General features: G+C 43.5%; 1 protein-coding gene, 2 non-coding genes and 1 pseudogene across 3 annotated transcripts in view; all 4 read left to right on the top strand.

Moving 5' to 3' along the window:
- Positions 1–21,472, top strand: part of RabGGTa (Rab geranylgeranyltransferase subunit alpha) — a 98,379-nt gene that overhangs the window by 10,668 nt on the left and 66,239 nt on the right. The window contains exon 2 of the mRNA XM_067102275.1: positions 16,931–17,041. Within this exon, the coding sequence (XP_066958376.1) occupies positions 16,931–17,041 (111 nt within the window). The remainder of the gene's footprint in view (positions 1–16,930; positions 17,042–21,472) is intronic.
- On the top strand, positions 4,014–4,118 carry LOC136837787 (U6 spliceosomal RNA). Its single transcript, XR_010852772.1, has one exon. It is a non-coding gene; the product is annotated as a U6 spliceosomal RNA (small nuclear RNA).
- Positions 5,619–5,736, top strand: LOC136837794 (5S ribosomal RNA; annotated as a pseudogene).
- On the top strand, positions 9,147–9,252 carry LOC136837790 (U6 spliceosomal RNA). The gene has a single exon (XR_010852775.1). It is a non-coding gene; the product is annotated as a U6 spliceosomal RNA (small nuclear RNA).

Below are 21,472 nucleotides of genomic sequence, written 5' to 3' on the forward strand. Positions count from 1 at the left end.
TTTTTCAAGCTTAAGACCTGGGTTGAGGAGCCCTTCTCAGTGATATGGAGGTTTTAAAACAAGGTCTCCTGTTTAAGAAACCTCCACATCAATGTAAAGGAAAAAAGTGATTCATCTTTGCACTTCAGCATTTTGCAACGCAAAACCTTCATCAAGACAATGGAAATTTGTTCAGACAGCAAGAATCAAGGAGGGACTCATTCTTTTTCCTTCTCCGACAGATGACAAAGGATTTTCTTCTGTGGGTGGAGCAATGAGACCCAATTAGTGACCCTTTTATTCAGGGGAGGATGAATGTCCTGTCACAAATTTTTAGTCATAACAAACAGGTTCTTTTGACTGAGTGGACACTCAATCCACAGGTGTGCACCGACCTGTATGAAGCTTTTCTTGATACTGTTGTTAGACCTGTTTGCGACGTCAAGGAACCATCGTCTTCCGTTATACTGTTCCCCAGCTCAGGATCCGCAAGCATGGGCGACGGATGCCATGCTGTAGGACTGGTGGAACCTTGTCCTTTACGCTTTCCCTCCCTTCAGCATGGTGAGGGAAGTGTTGAAAAAGTTCAGCGCACACAACAACATGTCAACGACCTTACTCGCTCCCTTTTGGCCACACAAGGAGTGGTTCCCCGATCTGCTAGGCCTTTTGACACTTCCCAAGGCTACTTCCTCAAAAGAAAAATCTTCTCAAACAGCCGCACTTTCTCCAATTCCATCAAGGGTTATCCACTCTCACTCTGACAGGCTTCAGACTGTCAGGGAGCTTGAAATCAGAGTGAAAAGGATTTTCAAGGAAGGCTGCAGAGGCTAAACAAGCTAAGTGTAGGCAACAATCTTCTACTGCAGCCTACCAATCCAAGTGGGCAGTTTTTAGGAAGTGGTGCCGGAAGCGAAATATCTCCTTTCTCAAACATCTGTAACCCAAATCACAGATTTTGTATTACATCTTAGAACCTCAAAAGGACTCTCAACATCTACCATCAACGGTTACAGAGAGATGTTGAGTTCAGTATGTAAACATAGAGGAGTAGACCTGTCTTCGAACCAAGACATCAGCGATTTAATAAAACAATTGAATACTAGTAAGGGGTCAAAACCCTTGGGAGAAAAAGTTGCTTGACATGGTCCTTCAGTGGCTGTCAGGACCGGCTATTTGAACCTTTGGATTCATCGTCAGACTTTACAGTCTTGTTTCTGAAGGAGACCTTATTCTTGATGGCTTGGCTGCAACCAAGGAAGCCAGTGAGCTTCATGCCATTGATAAAGGGTAGGTTTCTCACAAGGCAATGCTGTATACTAACTGATTTTGGATTTTTTGGCCAAGAATGAGGACCTGACTAACCTGTGGCCTCGCTCCTTTTCAATCAAGAGCCTGTTTGAAGTACTCTGCCCATCCAGTCAAGAGAAAGTCCTCTGTCCTGTAAGAACCTTGAGAGTATACCTTGAAAGAACCAAAAACCTTAGAGGTTCTTCAGAATCTTTTTGTTCTGTTCTGAAAGACCCCAGCTGTCCTTTGTCCAAGAATGCATTATCATTCTTTTGAAGACCTGAGATTTAGAAGCAAATTTGAGAGTTCAAGATGATTTACTGCCCTTATGTAAAGTAGAGGCTCATGAAATAAGAGCCGTGGCAATGTCTTTGGCTTTCAGACGTAATCTGTCTCTCTCGTTTTGCAAGCAACATTTTGGAGGTGCAAGTCAGTCTTTGCCATGTTTTACTTAAGGGATATTGAAACGGTGTATGAAAAATGCAGTACTTTAGGTCCGTTCTTCGCAACTCATTACTTGCAGTATCCTGGGTCTGTTGTCAGTGGCTGGCATGGTTTTGGGGGATGAAACATAGGAAGCTTTCTCTCTGTCCTTGTTCTCTTCGCCTTAACATGGGGTGCCAAGTTCTAGGGGAGCCTGGGGGTACCATGTACTGTACCTGGAGTGCTCACCAGTTTTTTAGTGGATGGTGATGTAGGTGACAGCGTTTGTTTGTCTGGTTGTTATTGTGGTACTGCGCCCAGGGCAGGGGCAACTTTTGATGCTTTACTAGCAATGGAAATGTCTTTCACTGCAAAGCTCCCACTTGTAGTAGCTCTCATACCAGGTAAGGAAACAACAAGCTTTGTATCAATGCTAGCAACTTTCTGTTCTCAAATTCATTACCATTAATAATGTTTTGGGGTAAAATATGTCCATGTATCCCACCTCCTGTCAGTGTGGGATTCAGCAATGTAATTACTTGGTAAGTTACTTATATAAAAATGATATTTTTATGATAAAATTAAGTTTGTTCATGAGACTTACCTGCCAGATATATATATAGCTGTATTCTCCGAAGGTCCGACAGAATTTCAAATTTCGCGGCACACGCAGTGGCCGGTCAGGTGGTTAGTACCCATTCCCGCCGCTGGGAGGCGGGTATCAGGAACCATTCCCATTTTCTATTCAGATTTTCTCTGTCGCCGGACTGTCAACACCTGTTGTCAGTTCCTCCGCCTTTTGGATTTCGAAATTTGTTGTCACTTAAGTATTTTGGTTGTTTTTTGGTATTCGACTGGATCTGTGACTTGGCATACGCTCTTTGTGGACCGTTTTGATTTTGCTTTTGACTTTTCTTATAATTAAGATGTCTTACCTCTAGCTATCGAGTCTGTAGCTTGGGTGAATGTAAGGTGAGGCTATCGAAGACTTTGATAGTTCCTCACTCTTTATGTATGATATGTAAGGGTGTTCAATGCTCTATGATAATCGGTAATGAATGTGTGGGATTGTCTGAGGGTGAGTGGAAGAAATATGAAGCCTATATGCTTAAATTGGAGCGTGATAGGCTGAGGAAATCTTCCTCCTAGAGTGCATCCTTAGTTGGACAGTCAGGGTTTTCTCCTACTAGTAACCCTGTAGTAATTTTGTTACTAACCCTGTAGTTTGTTGCTGCAGAAGGTAATTCCCTGGCTCTCGTGTGGAGTCAATGCGTGCTCTTGAAACTAAAGTGAATGCAATTCAAACGCATAGTGTTAGTGCTAGTGCCCCTAGTGTTGTGGAGGGGGCGTCAGATCGGCCCTATAATGCCTCTAGGCCTGGACCTCTGTCGAACTCCCAGGACCAGGGAGGGGGCATGTCGAAAGCCGCATGAGGGTTACGGGGCTTCCCACCGATCTGGCGTCCCTTCGGCAGGTCCTGATGACGCTACCCAGGCTGCCAGGGATCGTGCTCAGGCACGCATCCTGAAGGATTGCTTCTCGTCCTCCGACACGTCCTCCCCGCCCACGGGGTTGGAGCTCTCGGTTGGACTCTCGCCCTCTTAAGAGAAGCTTAGAGGAGAGGACGCTTCACGTCCTCTTCCTCTAGACGTTTGTACTCTTCCCCGAAAGTTGCGTGGATATTCCTCTGCAGAAGAGAATAAAGTGTTTTTCAATGATCACTCTACTCGACCCCCCAGTCGCGCTAAGGCAAGGGCTGGAGCTTCTTCCCTGTGGAAGGAAGTATACGTCTCTCGCCCCTTTCCTTCTCTCAGGTTCAGCCCTTCTCCCGAGAGAGTGGCTTCTCCAACGCGTAAGATTTTGTTGGGTTTGCAACAACAGCTGGATGCTCTCATGAACCTTTCAAGATTCGAATCTGCCTGTTAAGAGGTACAGACTTTCACCTTCGTCTCCCGCTTCTAGGAACGATACAGAGCGTCTGTCTTCTAGAGAGAGTGTTTAGTGGCTTCCTATTCGTCTTCCCCGAGTTGAGGTGTTGGCCTTTTCTCTTGTCTCGCGCCAGGAGCGCGTCTTGCTCTTCGTGCGCTTCTCACGCTTCACGCGCTCCTCACCTTGACCCTTTCGCGCCCTAGCATGACGCTTCGCGCCACGCTGTGACTCTCTTCTAGTACTTGCCACGGAGCCTCTCGCGCGTCACGCCATGACGCTCCACGCTTTCGCTTCGCCGTATAGCTTCAAGTCTTGTGTTGACACCGCTCCAGTTGTTCATCATGTCGCACAACTACCCGCTTCAACATTTGATGTCCTTCTTAATTTAGCCAGTACTTGCTTCGGCAGTACATATACTAATTGGAACGATACAGAGAAGATTAGCATGGCTCTTGCGCAAGGATGACACGCTAATCGTGAAAGCGTTCCACATTTTTTTATGTTTACTATCGTACTCTAGTTGACGACTTCTTCTTCGCGGGAGTTCCCGCCACGTATCGGCGAATCGGAACTACTTTCACCACTCACTCAAGACCCACCAGCTGCGGAAGAACATCCTCTTTCGTCACAGCCTTTGTATGAAGAGAAACTTCTTTCGTCTTCTTCTTCCTCTGATTATCAGACTCTGGCTTTTTTCTTAAGGATCTGTTTCCTGAGACTTTTCAACCTTCGGCTCCTCTCTCTCCACCTTCGCAGTTGTCTTTGTCTTAAGGGGAGCGTTTGACGAAAAATCGGAAATCAAATTTTCTGGGATATTTTATATATGGCATCATACATATCCTGACTATCTTCTCAGAAAGTTTTATTTAAAAGTTCGCCATAGTTAGGAGTTATAAACAAAACAGTAACCTATCATAGTCAAATTACATTTTTCATATAATGTAATGATATTGTCAGTATATCGGTGGTAATTTCCTTTTAGCTATGAAAAATAATATCTAATGCGATCTATGGCAACCCTGTGGACATAGTACGCATCAGCGAAAAGACAGGAATGCCGCAGGGCAGTCAGTGGCAGTCAGTCAGTAGCAGCTCAGAGCTTGACTAAGTAAAACGTCCCACACCTGGCCAACCTCAGCCGTGTTTTGACACTCGCTTCATTTAGCTTCATTTAGCGAAGTTATATTACTTTGCAGGTCTATTTTTTGGCTTTTTCATTATGTCATAAAAACATCAAACTGTGTAACGGCAAGCAAATAAATACACAGAGAAGCAAAAATATCGTTTTTCTCAAAACTAAAGTTATCGACATTCAAACTGCATCTCCTTCATAACGCTTGCACCGATCTCAGATACAAAAAGTAAACGAAAGCTAAATGTTTGCATAACAAAGGGGCTTCCATGGGAAGCAACACGAGACCCGCACCACGAGAAAGAGTTTTTTCCCTATAATGTCACTTCAAGAGAGGTAGCAAGTGACTCCCTTCATCTCCAGACTCCCTTTGCAACCAGGCTTCATTTTGCACAAGCCTGGAAAGAGTGAGGGGCAGACGTTTGGTCCCTCCTACTGTTAGAGAGAGGTTACTTGATTCCCTTCCTGTCTCCTCTTTTTGTTTTTTTGTTTCCCAACTGCCTTCCTGTCAAACAGAAAATTGTTTGACCTGCTCGAACAGATGTTCGAAGCGGAGAGCAGTGGAACAGATATTGACTCGGTGTTCCCGGGATTTTACTACAGATTGTTTCTAGTCCCAAAACTTTCAGTAGGCTGGAGACCCGTCTTGGACGTCAACAGGTCGAACAACTTGGTCCGGAAGGAAAAGTTCAAGATGGAGACCTCGCAGTCAATACTAGGAGCCCTTCATCCCGGGGATTGGATGGTATCTTTGGATCTCCAAGATACTTATCTTCACGCCCCAATTCATCCACGTTCGGTGAAGTATCTCAGGTTGTCTTGGGGACTAGACGTACCAGTTCAGGGCTCTCTGCTTTGGACTCTGCACAACATTTTACCACGTTGAAAACACCGCTTCTCGTCCGATCAGCGAAGTTAAGCAACGTTGGGTCTGGTCAGTACTTGGATGGTTGACCGCCTGGGAACACCAGATGCTGTTGGCGTCACATTTTGCTCGAGGGTGTTTACACGTCTCATGAAAAAACGTTGCGATGCAGTTGCATCTGTCGCACGTCAGGATCTCACTCTGAAATTGGACGACTGGTTGATTCGAGCGTCGTCGAAGAAAGGTATCTGGAGGACCTTCAGTTGACTCTGCAACTCGTGAAGTCCCTGGGACTTCTGGTCTGTGGAGAAGTCGCAGCTGATCCCCTCACTGTCCATTGTGTCTGGGAATTCAGATCTATTCAGCGGCTTTTATAGCGTCTCCGTCGCAAGAACGGCAACTTCTATGTACTCCAAAAATTTCGCCTTCTTGGAAAAGGAAACATGCTAGGTGAAGGAAGGAATGAGTCTGCTGGGGACCATTTCCTCGCTGGAGAAGTTTGTTTTCTGGGAGTCTGCATCTCAGGCCTCTTCAGTTCTTTTTGTTGGAGAACTGACAAAGCAAGGAAGACTTGAAAGAGGAATTGAGAATTCTTCCTTATATAAAGAGGATCTGTGGTGGTGGCTCGATCCAACGGAATTGCAGAAAGGGATCTCCCTCAAGCTTCTGAACCCCAACCTAGTGTTTTTTTTCCGACGGGTCGTCAACAGGTTGGGGGCAACACTAGAGGAGAGAAAGTGTTAGGAACCTGGAGAGAGGAACAGGTGTCCTGGCACATCGACTTCAAAGATTTGGCGGCTATCTTTTAGCTCGCCAGATTCTTCGAGGTCCAAGTTTGCAATCGTGTAGTTCTAGCAAACTCGGACAATACTTGTTCCCTGTTCAGCCTTGCAAGAGAGATTATTCTTTGAGCCTATGCTCGCAACATTTCGATTCTCACAAGTTTTGTTGCAGAGGTCGAAAATGTTCGAGCAGACCTGCTCTGTTGGCGCCATCAACTCCTGCCGAAGGAATGGACCCTTCATCAGGAGGTTTGCCAAGATTTTGGAAATTTTGGGGTCGCCATCTTGTGGATATTTTCACGACCTCAAGAACAGCGAGGCTCCCTCTGTAAAGCTCATCTGTACTCGACCCTGGGGCAGTTTTTTAGTTGCTCTTCCCTGGGATTGGACGGGAATAGATGTTTACGCCTTTTTCCCCTTCTAAATTCTGGGAGAAGTCATGTGCAAGTTCGCGGCCTCACAAGGGACGAGGATGACTCTCATCCCCATGTTTTGGCCTTCAACCACTGGTTCTCGGAGTTTCTCTTCTGGTTGGTAGACGTTCGAGGACCCTTCCTATGAGAGCAGACCTGCTCATACAAACCCACTTCACGAGATATCTTTGAATCTCCCCGCTCTGAACCTGACTGCTTTCAGACTATCGAAACTTGGTCAGAGCGAAGGGTTTTTCTGGCCAGGTGGCACGGGCCATCGCTAGAGCCAGAAGTTCTTCATCTAAAGGATATATCTAGCGAAGTGAGCAACCTTCAAAGGTTGGTGTAGAAAGAAGGGCTTTTCCTCTTCCTCTATCACTGTGAGCCAGGTTGCGGATTTTCTCCTTTACTTAAGAAAAAACTCGATATAGCAGTTCCGACTATCAAGTGTTATCGGGCATGCTTTCGATTGTATTCAGACACAGAGGATTAGCTTTGTCTGACAATAAGGACCTCCACGATCTTACGAGCTCTTTCAAGACATCCAAGGTTCCTCAGCTGATTTCCCCTGCTTGGAACTTGGGCGTAATGCTCAAGTTTTTGATGTTTAGTCCTTTGACTTACCTCTCCAGATATATCTCTTAAGGATGTATTCTCCGAAGGTCCACAGAATTTCAAATTTCGAGGCACATGTGGGCTTCAAGGAACAGGTGGTTAGTACCCATTCCCGCCCTGGGAGGCGGGTATCAGATAACCATTCCCATTTTCTATTCAGATTTTCTCTGTCGCTGGGACTGTCAACACCTGTTGTCAGTTCCTCCGCCTTTTGGATTTCGAAATTTGTTGTCACTTAAGTATTTTGGTTGTTTTTGGTATTCCTGGACTGGATCTGTGACTTGGCATACGCTCTTTGTGGACCTTTTTGATTTTGCTTTTGACTTTTCTTATAATTAAGATGTCTTACCTCTAGCTATCGAGTCTGTAGCTTGGGTGAATGTAAGTTCTGAGGCTATCGAAGGGATAGTTCCTCACTCTTTGCGTATGATATGTAAGGGTGTTCAATGCTCTATGATAATCGGTAATGAATGTGTGGGATTGTCTGAGGGTGAGTGGAAGAAATATGAAGCCTATATGCTTAAATTGGAGCGTGATAGGCTGAGGAAATCTTCCTCCTAGAGTGCATCCTTAGTTGGACAGTCAGGGTTTTCTCTACTAGTAACCCTGTAGTAATTTATTACTAACCCTGTAGTTTGTTGCTGCAGAAGGTAATTCCCTGGCTTCTCGTGTGGAGTCAATGCGTGCTCTTGAAACTAAAGTGAATGCAATTCAAACGCATAGTGTTAGTGCTAGTGCCCTAGTGTTGTGGAGGGGCGTCAGATCGACCCTATAATGCCTCTAGGCCTGGACCTCTGTCGAACTCCCAGGACCAGGAGGGGCATGTCGAAAGCATGAGGGTTACGGGGCTTCCCACCGATCTGGCGTCCCTTGGCAGGTCCTGATGACGCTACCCAGGCTGCCAGGGATCGTGCTCAGGCACGATCCTGAAGGATTGCTTCTCGTCCTCCGACACGTCCTCCCGCCACGGGGTTGGAGCTCGGTTGGACTCTCGCCTCTTAAGATAGATAGAGGAGAGGACGCCCCGCCCTCTTCCTCTAGACGTTTGTACTCTTCCCTTGAAACAGTTGGCGTGGATATTCCTCTGCAGAAGAGAATAAAGTGTTTTTCGAATGATCACTCTACTTTTCTGTCGCGCTAAGGCAAGGGCTAGAGCTTCTTCCCCTGTGGAAGGAAGCATACGTCTCTCGCCCCCTTCCTTCTCTCAGGTTCAGCCCTTCTCCCGAGAGAGTGGCTTCTTTTAACGCATGTTTTTGTTGGGTTTGCAACAACAGCTGGATGCTCTCATGAACCTTTCAAGATTCAGAATCTGCCTGTTAAGAGGTACAGACTTTCACCTTGAATCCTCCTTGCTCGGGAACGATACAGAGCGTCTGTCTTCTAGAGAGTGTTTAGTGGCTTCCTGTTCGTCTTCCCGAGTTGAGGTGTTGGCCTTTTCTCTTGTCTCGCGCCAGGAGCGCGCGTCTTGCTCTTCGAAGGCGCTTCTCACGCTTCACGCGCCACTCACCTGTGACGCCGCCTCCAGCCTTAGGAAACTTCGAAGCGCCACGCTGTGACTCTCTTCTAGTACTTTGCCCGGAGCCTTTCTTGCACGTCAAGCCATGACGCTCCGCTTTCAGCAAATGATATAGCTTCAAGTCTTGTGTTGACACCGCTGAGTTGTTCATCATGTCGACAACTACCCGCTTCAACATTTGATGTCCTTCTTAATTTAGCCAGTACTTGCTTCAAAGTACATATACTAAATTGGAACGATACAGAGAAGATTAGCATGGCTCTTTTAGCGCAAGGATGACACGCTTTTCGTAAGCGTTCCAAATTTTTATGTTTACTATCATATTTAAATCTAGTTGATCGACTTCTTCGATGCATGGAGTTCCCGCCACGATCGGCCTTCATCGGAACTACTTTCACCACTCACTCAAGACCCACCAGCTGCGGAAGAACATCCTCTTTCGTCACAGCCTTTGTATGAAGAGAAACTTTTCGTCTTCTTCTTCCTCTGATTATCAGACTCTGGCTTTTTCTTAAGGATCTGTTTCTGAGACTTTTCAACCGTCGCTCCTCTCTCCACCTCGCAGTTGTCTTTGTCTTAAGGAGGAAGTTTGACTGAAAAATCGGAAATAAAATTTTCTGGGATATTTTATATATGGCATCATACATATCCTGACTATCTTCTCAGAAAGTTTTATTTAAAAAGTTCGCCACAGTTAGAAGTTATTAACAAAACAGTAACCTATCATAGTCAGATTACATTTTTTTCATATAATGTAATGATATTGTCAGTATATCGGTGGTAATTTCTTTTAGCTATGAAATAATATCTAATGCGATCTATAGCAACCCTGTGGACATAGTATGCATCAGCGAAAGACAGGAATGCTTCTGGGGCAGTCAGTGGCAGTCAGTCAGTAGCAGCTCAGAGCTTGACTAAGTAAACGTCATGGCTGGCCAACCTCAGCCGTGTTTTTGACACTCGCTTCATTTAGCTTCATTTAGCGAAGTTATATTACTTTGCAGGTCTATTTTTTTTTGGCTTTTCATTATGTCATAAAAACATCAAACTGTGTAACGATAAGCAAATAAATACACAGAGAAGCAAAAATATCCTTTTTCTCAAAACTAAAGTTATCGACATTCAAACTGCATCTCCTTCATAACGCTTGCACCGATCTCAGATACAAAAAGTAAACGAAAGCTAAATGTTTGCATAACAAAGGGGCTTCCCATGGAAGCAACACGAGACCCGCACCACGAGAGAGTTTTTTTCCGAAGGAATGTCACTTCCAAGAGAGGTAGCAAGTGACTCCCTTCATCTCCAGACTCCCTTTGCAACCAGGCTTCATTTTTGCACAAGCCTGGAAAGAGTGAGGGCAGACGTTTGGTCCCTCCTACTGTTAGAGAGAGGGTTACTTGATTCCCTTCCTGTCTCCTCTTTTGTTTTTGTTTCCCAACTGCCTTCCTGTCAAACAGAAAATTGTTTGACCTGCTCAACAGATGTTCGAGCGGAGAGCAGTGGAACAGATATTGGACTCGGTGTTCCCGGGATTTTACTACAGATTGTTTCTAGTCCCAAAACTTTCAGTAGGCTGGAGACCCGTCTTGGACGTCAACAGGTCGAACAACTTGGTCCGAAGGAAAAGTTCAAGATGGAGACCTCGCAGTCAATACTAGGAGCCCTTCATCCCGGGGATTGGATGGTATCTTTGGATCTCCAAGATACTTATCTTCACGCCCCAATTCATCCACGTTCGGTGAAGTATCTCAGGTTGTCTTGGGGACTAGACGTACCAGTTCAGGGCTCTCTGCTTTGGACTCTGCACAACCCATACCACGTTGAAAAAACACCGCTTCTAACCGATCAGCGAAGTTAAAAACGTTGAAGGTCTGGTCAGTACTTGGATGGTTGACCGCCTGGAACACCAGATGCTGTTGGCGTCACATTTTGCTCCGAGGGTGTTTACCGTCTCATGAAAAACGTTGCGATGCAGTTGCATCTGTCGCACGTCAGGATCTCACTCTACTTGGACGACTGGTTGATTGAGCAGTGCGAAAGGTTAAGGTATCTGGAGGACCTTCAGTTGACTCTGCAACTCGTGAAGTCCCTGGGACTTCTGGTCTGTGGAGAAGTCGCAAGCTGATCCCCTCACTGTCCATTGTGTCTGGGAATTCAGATCTATTCAGCGGCTTTTATAGCGTCTCCGTCGCAAGAACGGCAACTTCTATGTAATGAAAAGTTTCGGCCTTCTTGGAAAAGGAAACATGCTAGGTGAAGGAAGGAATGAGTCTGCTGGGGACCATTTCCTCGCTGGAGAAGTTTGTTTTCTGGGGAGTCTGCATCTCAGGCCTCTTCAGTTCTTTTTGTTGGAGAACTGACAAAGCAAGGAAGACTTGAAAGAGGAATTGAGAATTCTTCCTTATATAAAGAGGATCTGTGGTGGTGGCTCGATCCAACGGAATTGCAGAAAGGATCTCCCTCAAGCTTCTGAACCCCAACCTAGTGTTGTTTTTCCGACGGGTCGTCAACAGGTTGGGGGCAACACTAGAGGGAGAGAAAGTGTTAGGAACCTGGAGAGAGGAACAGGTGTCCTGGCACATCAACTTCAAAGATTTGGCGGCTATCTTTTAGCTCGCCAATTCTTCGAGGTCCAAGTTTGCAATCGTGTAGTTCTAGCAAACTCGGACAATACTTGTTCCCTGTTCAGCCTTGCAAGAGAGATTATTCTTTGAGCCTCATGCTCGCAACATTTCGATTCTCACAAGTTTTGTGGCAGAGGTCGAAAATGTTCGAACAGACCTGCTCTGTTGGCGCCATCAACTCCTGCCGAAGGAATGGACCCTTCATCAGGAGGTTTGCCAAGATTTTTGGAAATTTTGGGGTCGCCATCTTGTGGATATTTTCACGACCTCAAGAACAGCGAGGCTCCCTCTGTAAAGCTCATCTGTACTCGACCCTGGGGCAGTTATATAGTTGCTCTTCCCTGGGATTGAACGGGAATAGATGTTTACGCCTTTTTTCCCCGTTCTAAATTCTGGGAGAAGTCATACGCAAGTTCGCGGCCTCACAAGGGACGAGGATGACTCTCATCCCCATGTTTTGGCCTTCGAACCACTGGTTCTCGGAGTTTCTCTTCTGGTTGGTAGACGTTCCGAGGACCCTTCCTATGAGAGCAGACCTGCTCATACAAACCCACTTCACGAGATATCTTTGAATCTCCCCGCTCTGAACCTGACTGCTTTCAGACTATCGAAAACTTGGTCAGAGCGAAGGGGTTTTTCTGGCCAGGTGGCACGGGCCATCGCTAGAGCCAGAAGTTCTTCATCTAAAGGATATATCTAGGCGAAGTGAGCAACCTTCAAAGGTTGGTGTAGAAAGAAGGGCTTTTCCTCTTCCTCTATCACTGTGAGCCAGGTTGCGGATTTTTTCTCCTTTACTTAAGAGAAAAAACTCGATATAGCAGTTCCGACTATCAAGTGTTATCGGAGCATGCTTTCGATTGTATTCAGACACAGAGGATTAGCTTTGTCTGACAATAAGGACCTCCACGATCTTACGAGTCTTTCAAGACGTCCAAGGTTCCTCAGCTGATTTCCCCTGCTTGGAACTTGGACGTAATGCTCAAGTTTTTGATGTTTAGTCCTTGAGCCTCTCACTCTGCATCTCTTAAGGATGTTACTCAAACGGCATTCCTCATGCGAAGAGAGTGAGAGAAGTTCGAGGTTCCGTCATGTGGGCTTCAAGGAACACAATGCTGTCTATTCTTTAAGCCCTAAGTTCTTGGCTAAGAATGATAGGTCTTCTAACCCTTGGCCTAGACACTTTGAAATTAAAGGTTTAGCAGACCTTATTGGACAGGAACCTGAGGGAGTTCTATGTCCAGTTAGAGCTCTCAAGTACTACCTTAAAAGAACACAGGACACTCGTGGTCCATTGGATGTTTTATGGTGTTCTGTGAGGCAACCAGTTAAACCTATGTCGAAGAATGCACTGGCATTCTTCATTAGGGACGTCATTAAGGACGCACACTCTAGTTGTGACGACTCCAACTTCAAGTTGTTGAGAGTTAACGTTCTCAGGTGAGGGCAGTTGCTACCTCCATGGCGTTCAAGAAAATATGGTACTCAGTGACATTTTTAGTGCCACATTTTGGCGAAGTCAATTCGGTGTTTGCCTCACACTCTGGCAAGATGTTTAGGTAGCATACAAGAAATTGCTTTTCGCTGGGACCATACATTGCTGCTTCAGCAACCTTGGGGACAAGGGGTAACTCTGATCCTATCCCTTTTTAATTGTGTTTTTGTAGTTGTTGGGTCGACTACTGGAGGCAGTCTTCCCAATCCTTTGCAAACTAACGCTTTAGGTGTTGGTTAGGTGGTTAGTAATGCTCTTTTGTCCTCTTTGTATGGGCTATGATCTAGTCACATTGTGGTCACGCCCGTTGACAGATCATCTAGAAGTCGCCAGCTATATAGGTCACTACCTCGCTGGGGTCTCTAGTAAAGCAGAAGCAGACTAGAGTGACAGTAACCACTCAGTCAGCTACGCTATCAGATAAGGAACCAAAATAATTTTACCAATAATTGGTTTTTCCCCATTTCTTGGCTGTCTCTACCCTCCAAAGGTGGTATTCAGCTATATATATATCTGGCAGGTAAGTCTCATGAACAAAATGGATATTTTAATGATAAAATAAAGTTTGTTCATACTTACCTGGCAGATATATATATTCCCTTGCCCTCCCTCCTCCCCTCAGGAGACAGTGGCGTTAGAAAATCTGAATAGAAAATGGGAATGGTTCCTGATACCCGCCTCCCAGCGGCGGGAATGGGTACTAACCACCTGACCGGCCACTGCGTGTAATGCCTGAAATTTGAAATTCTGTCGGACCTTGGAGAATACAGCTATATATATATCTGCCAGGTAAGTATGAACAAACTTTATTTTATCATTAAAATATCATGTTTTTGATGTTTAGTCCTTTGAGCCTCTCCACTCTGCATCTCTTAAGGATGTTACTCGAAACGGCATTCCTCATGGTCTTCAAGAGTGAGAGAAGTTCGATATTCGCTTTGTGGGCTTCAAGGAACACAATGCTGTCTATTCTTTAAGCCCCAAGTTCTTGGCTAAGAATGATAGGTCTTCTAACCCTTGGCCTGAGACACTTTGAAATTAAAGGTTTAGCAGACCTTATTGGACAGGAACCTGAGGGAGTTCTATGTCCAGTTAGAGCTCTCAAGTACTACCTTAAAAGAACACAGGACACTCGTGGTCCATTGGATGTTTTATGGTGTTCTGTGAGGCAACCAGTTAAACCTATGTCGAAGAATGCACTGGCATTCTTCATTAGGGACGTCATTAAGGACGCACACTCTAGTTGTGACGACTCCAACTTCAAGTTGTTGAGAGTTAAACGCTCACGAGGTGAGGGCAGTTGCTACCTCCATGGCGTTCAAAAAATATGGTACTCAGTGACATTTTTAGTGCCACATTTTGGCGAAGTCAATTCGGTGTTTGCCTCACACTCTTGGCAAGATGTTTAGGTAGCATCTGAAATTGCTTTTAGCTGGGACCATACATTGCTGCTTCAGCAACCTTGGGGACAAGGGTAACTCTGATCCTATCCCCTTTTTAATTGTGTTTTTGTGGTTGTTGGGTGTCGACTACTGGAGGCAGTCTTCCCAATCCTTTGCAAACTAACGCTTTAGGTGTTGGTTAGGTGGTTAGTAATGCTCTTTTGTCCTCTTTTGTATGGGCTATGATCTAGTCACATTGTGGTCACGCCCCGTTGACAGATCATCTAGAAGTCGCCAGCTATATAGGTCACTACCTCGCTGGGGTCTCTAGTAAAGCAGAAGCAGACTAGAGTGACAGTAACCACTCAGTCAGCTACGCTATCAGATAAGGAACCAAAATAATTTTACCAATAATTGGTTTTTCCTATTTCTTGGCTGTCTCTACCCCCCAAAGGTGGTATTCAGCTATATATATATCTGGCAGGTAAGTCTCATGAACAAAATGATATTTTAATGATAAAATAAAGTTTGTTCATACTTACCTGGCAGATATATATATTTATATTGCCCTCCCTCCTCCCCTCAGGAGACAGTGGCGTTAGAAAATCTGAATAGAAAATGGGAATGGTTCCTGATACCCGCCTCCCAGCGGCGGGAATGGGTACTAACCACCTGACCGGCCACTGCGTGTGCACAGCAAAATTTGAAATTCTGTCGGACCTTCGAGAATACAGCTATATATATATCTGCCAGGTAAGTATGAACAAACTTTATTTTATCATTAAAATATCATGTTTTTGATGTTTAGTCCTTTTGAGCCTCTCACTCTGCATCTCTTAAGGATGTTACTCAAAAAGCGGCATTCCTCATAGTTCTGTGAAGAGAGTGAGAGAAGTTCGAGGTCCGTCATGTGGGCTTCAAGGAACACAATGCTGTCTATTCTTTAAGCCCTAAGTTCTTGGCTAAGAATGATAGGTCTTCTAACCCTTGGCCTAGACACTTTGAAATTAAAGGTTTAGCAGACCTTATTGGACAGGAACCTGAGGAGTTCTATGTCCAGTTAGAGCTCTCAAGTACTACCTTAAAAGAACACAGGACACTCGTGGTCCATTGGATGTTTTATGGTGTTCTGTGAGGCAACCAGTTAAACCTATGTCAAGAAATGCACTGGCATTCTTCATTAGGGACGTCATTAGGACGCACACTCTAGTTGTGACGACTCCAACTTCAAGTTGTTGAGAGTTAACTCCACGAGGTGAGGGCAGTTGCTACCTCCATGGCGTTCAAGAAAATATGGTACTCAGTGACATTTTTAGTGCCACATTTTGGCGAAAGTCAATTCGGTGTTTGCCTCACACTCTTGGCAAGATGTTTAGGTAGCATACGAAATTGCTTTTCATTGGGACCATACATTGCTGCTTCAGCAACCTTGGGGACAAGGGGTAACTCTGATCCTATCCCTTTTTAATTGTGTTTTTGTGGTTGTTGGGTCGACTACTGGAGGCAGTCTTCCCAATCCTTTGCAAACTAACGCTTTAGGTGTTGGTTAGGTGGTTAGTAATGCTCTTTTGTCCTCTTTGTATGGGCTATGATCTAGTCACATTGTGGTCACGCCCCGTTGACAGATCATCTAGAAGTCGCCAGCTATATAGGTCACTACCTCGCTGGGGTCTCTAGTAAAGCAGAAGCAGACTAGAGTGACAGTAACCACTCAGTCAGCTACGCTATCAGATAAGGAACCAAAATAATTTTACCAATAATTGGTTTTTTTCCTATTTCTTGGCTGTCTCTACCCCCTCCAAAGGTGGTATTCAGCTATATATATCTGGCAGGTAAGTCTCATGAACAAAAGGATATTTTAATGATAAAATAAAGTTTGTTCATACTTACCTGGCAGATATATATATTTATATTGCCCTCCCTCCTCCCCTCAGGAGACAGTGGCGTTAGAAAATCTGAATAGAAAATGGGAATGGTTCCTGATACCGCCTCCCAGCGGCGGAATGGGTACTAACCACCTGACCGGCCACTGCGTGTGCCGCAAATTTGAAATTCTGTCGGACCTTCGAGAATACAGCTATATATATATCTGCCAGGTAAGTATGAACAAACTTTATTTTATCATTAAAATATCATTTTTATATACAGTATACTTACCAAATTATTACATGAATTGGAACCCTCCTCCTCCCCTCTGCATGGACATAAGGGCACAAACAAATTGAATCTATTTGCTGAGTTGTTCCTTTTTTTCTCTGGAAGTGGGTGGGGCTAGTCACCTACACAAAACAAAAGAAGCGCTACCGTGAATTTCAAAATTTAAGCTGCCACGCGAGTTGAAACTACAGCAATGTAATTACTTGGTAAGTATATATAAGACTTTATTTTATTATAAAAATATATTTTTGGTGTGTTGGTATCTTTAGAGGACTCTATAATCCTGTGTAAACTCCTGTCACTTTAACTGATTTCTGTAATTATTTTTCAGCATGGCAGACTGAAAATTAAGACTACTGCAGAGCAAGCAGCAGAGAAACAAAAAGAAAGAGAAGAGAAGAAAAAACTTTATCTTGGAGGTTTAACAAAAGCTTTTGAAAAGGTACTATAACATATTTTATGTTAGGTAATTTGCATGTTCATCAGTAATTTATGTAATGATATGATTTCCTTAGAAGCCATCTTCATTTACTAGTTTTTTTTTTTAACTGAAGGTTTTTATGGAATGTAATTGTGTGCTAATACAGTTTATTAAATAGGATAAGCCATGAAGTCTTGTGCTTTTGTTAAGGCTAATACTAAAATATTTCTTCAGTAATGTTGCATTGTTCTTGAGGAAATACAAGCCATTACCTTTTACTTAGGAGTACTACATTCCTCAATGTAAGCTGGAAATAGTCATTCAAGTTTGGTGATGGTGGTGGTGGGGAGAACAGTCCCCCAGTCACCTGTCAGAACCCAGCACTTTCTTCTGCTGTTACCAAGAGTGGATGCCTTGCTGCGCTGGTCTCTTGACCGCCTTGTTAAAGCTATTGTATTATATGTTGGTGATTGTGAAAGTGCTTTAACTGTGTAATATAGAAGTTGCTAACAAGAGCATGGTTGAGCAATGATGATCTGGAAGATTCGAACGTGTGGCTGCTTTTATGTCCTCCATTACTTTTGATCCTCACCAATTTTATTCTTGCTGTAGTGGTAGTATCTTCAGCTCTTGACTCTCCCTGCAAGAAAGAAGCTTACTGTATTAGAGGCAAAAAGCTTTGTTGGTGTCTCCGAAGGGAGGAATACTCCACCTCTGACACCACCAAATCACTTTGTCACCTTCCTGCCGGACTACCTCACCAATCCTGCTTGTTCCCCTCTAGTTCAGTGTGAAGGGGTTATATTTGTGAAAATGGTGACCGAGCTTGCCCATTCCAACAGTTACGGCACAGGCATGCGTGCAGAGGTCTCCCCAGGGGAGACCTCAGCATATGCGCATGGTTTATCACCTACTCCAGCATTGCCAGTTGCTCCAGGTTTGGTGGATGCCCTTTAGTACCCAAAGGAGATGTGGTCTGGCCTGGGTATTCCCAGAGGGACCCCCCGTTTCTGCCTTTTTGGATTTGCTGCTGCTGTTATTTCTTAAGAAATCAGATCTATTTACCCTTTTGTTGCCATTTTGTTACGTGGGAGATCTTTGTCTGCCTGTAGCGACCTTGTCCTCTGCTTGTGAGGAGTAAGATGAAGAAAAGCAAGTGCATTTCTTCTGCTGATAAGGAGTAAGATGAAGAAATGCATGTACCTCTCTCTCTCTCTCTCTCTCTCTCTCTCTCTCTCTCTCTCTCTCTCTCTCTCTCTCTCTCTCTCTCTCTCTCTCTCATCATCTCCAAGGCTTCACACAGTAAGCCTAACCGGACTCATATACAGTAAATGTTTTCCTTCTCTGAAGGTTGATATCAGTGTTCGCTTAATTCCAGATAAGACTGAAAATTTTTCTAGCCTAACCTATCCTTAAATCATTCAATTATGTGATCCACTCACCTGTTCACGTTGTTCTTTTACTCTATGCAATCCAGCTTTCACAACAAAACCACAAACAGACTTACAACCCAACCATTATCGACCTAACCTTCAGAGAGCTCTCTCTACCTCTTTCCACCATGCTTTCAACACTCCCGCTTCTGGTTTGTTTACATTTTCTCTCCTCCCGCCATTTTTTGTCCTGTGACGTCACTTCCTATGACGTCACAACAATAACATACTCTTTAAACATAAGTAATGCTATGCTATAAAAACATCTTATAAAAATTAAACATGTGCTTTCTTTTATACATTCTGCAATACCCATACACTTCATCAATGCAGAAAATAAAATAATGACTAACTTATAAAACTAACATACAATCACACTTATCTCCTTCTCCTCCCTCCAGCCTTTTCTTATCCTAATCCCTTCTAATCTCCATTATTCTCCAATTCTTTACCCTCTACATAATTCCTAATGCTTTCCCCAGAAACTCCAGCTTTGGTCAATACATCAGCTATCTGATGCTTTCCTTTATCCATCTCACCTCACTTATTTCTCCAGATTCTATTGTTTCTCTTATTGCTGCAATATCAATTTTTAATCTCTTACTACTTACTCCGGTACTTGATTTTATTGCAGTCATTAGGGTTTTGCTATCAGTTTTCACCAGTGCTTCTAATTTTCTCCTCCTACTATCTCTTCCCACAAATGTTTGAAATATATCAATCCTTCTATGGCCTCCCCAACACTCAGAGCTTCTGCTTCAATGGTGGACTTTGCTACTCTTCTAGATTTTCTGGTTTCCACCATATAGGGCTTCTCCTTTTACCATCTGTCAATGATATCACATAACCTAATTGAGTATGACCATCTTCAATATTCCCGAATGAAGCATCTGCATAGGCTTCCCAATAAATCTTTTCTTCTTCTAACTCACTTATTATCACTTCTCCCATTATGCACTTAGTTTTTCTCACTATCTTAATCAGCTTTCTCATATCTTGAGTCGTTCCTTCTTTAAAAAAGCTTTACTTAATTCACTAACATCATATGATATTTCTGGCACAGTATGTGGCGATACCCAATTCAACTGTCCTACCACTGATCTATATTCTGTTAACTCCTTTTTGTCCTAATACTCTATTACCTGTAAATCTTCTGGCTTCTGGTTCTCTTATAGAATTTATATACTGCCACTGATTAAGACAAATTCCATTTTCCTTATGCTCTACTATTACTCCTATATACTTAAAACTTTTACTTTCTTGTTCTCCTACTTGTAATTTCCCTTTCAATTTCCCAATTGTTTCCTTTAAAAATCCTTCAGTTCCTCCATAGCAAAAATCATCTACATGTGTACATAAAATACCATTCAATTTATTGTCTTTTTTCCAAAAGAATATATTAGGTTCTAATCTACTCCTCTCGCCTTTAAGCTCCTCCACCAGTTTTACCACCTTACAATACCATGCCTTTGCTGCATCCTTGAGCCCATAAACAGTTTTCTTCAATTTCCATAATCCACTCCAACCATCTTCACTAGGTGGTTTTAAATATACCTCTCGTTGTATTTCATCACCCTGTAGATATGCAGTTTTTACATCTAACGTATAACAATTCCAATCTTTCAGTTTTATTACTGTCAAACAAAATTTTAAAATTTCGGCATTGCATGTAGGAGCATCTTTTCCCATTCAGCCATTTCTTCTTCAAAACCTCTAGCTACCAATCTTGCTTTACATATCCTTTCCCCCACCTTTTACCTTTTCAGTTACTATCCATCTTGTAGATATAGCTTTTGTCCAATGTCATTTACCTCCTCATATACCTTGTTTTCTCTCCAACTTTGTAGTTCTTTTCTTTAGCTTCAATTACATTTCTATTTTCGAATCTAGCAAAACCTCTTCTTCATCTTCAATTTTTTCTACATGACTATAATCTCTTAAGTCAACCCATCCCTTGTCACCTGACTGTGAGTCTTCTACATTGTACGAATCAGCCCAAGATTTGCTTGATCTTTTCCTGCAAGGCTCAATATCGTCCACTCTTCTACTTGTCCTGTATTTTTGTTTATAGCTCTAACTCTATTTCCCTTTCTGAATTTGGGTATCTCTTCTATTAACTCACTTTCTTCTGTTACCTCACTTTCCCCTTCATCTTCCAGTGTTTCCTCTGCCAAATCTCTTTCTATAGTCTCTTCTACATCAGCATTCCTTCTCCAGCCAATTATCATCTTTCCTTCCTGCTCATCTATATTCCCTTCCTTTGATGCAAGGGATTCATCTTTCACAGTGTGTGTTTTGTCTACTTTAAGTATCTTCTCCTTTTCTGGTGATAGTCTTTGAATCCTAGTAACATGTATTCTCGCTACTTCTCTTAGAGAATCCCATGTTTAACCACTACTGTTTTACCTGATACTCCCACTACCTGAGCAGGTCCTCTCCATTCATTTTCATTTTCTCTCTTATAGAATACCTCGTCTCCCACTACTGCTTCTTCAAATTTATGTTCTCTGACATTTTTGTTTAGAGCAATTCTTATTTTATTACAAGACTCATTTTTGATAAACACTTCTCTGGCCTTATGCATTGCATTCAGTGTATCCCTTACTATGCTTTCTTCCATACCTTTCTCTCTGCTTGCAGGACTTGAACTTTCTTCTCCCATTAAATTAGGCAAGGAAGGATTTTTCCCAAATACTAATTGGTTGGGGAGAAACCACCATTATTTATTAAGCAGTTCCTGGCACTCACTACCCATCTTAATGCTATGGACCAATCCACTTCCTCATCATCTTTCATCTTTCTTAAGCTTTCTTTGATTATGCCTACTGTCTTTTCACACAATCCATTGCTCCATGGAGATTCTGATGCTGTGGCTAATACTTTAATATTCCATCTTTCTGCCATCCTCCTTACTTTTCATTTTGAAATTCTCCCCGTTGTCTGATAATATTTTAGAAGGTGCCCCAAATATCGCAAACCACCCATCAAAAAGAGTCTTTATAATAGTTTCTGGTTTCTT

This window comes from Macrobrachium rosenbergii, chromosome 59, assembly GCF_040412425.1.
Source record: "Macrobrachium rosenbergii isolate ZJJX-2024 chromosome 59, ASM4041242v1, whole genome shotgun sequence".
In the NCBI taxonomy this organism is placed as follows: Eukaryota; Metazoa; Arthropoda; class Malacostraca; order Decapoda; family Palaemonidae; genus Macrobrachium; species Macrobrachium rosenbergii.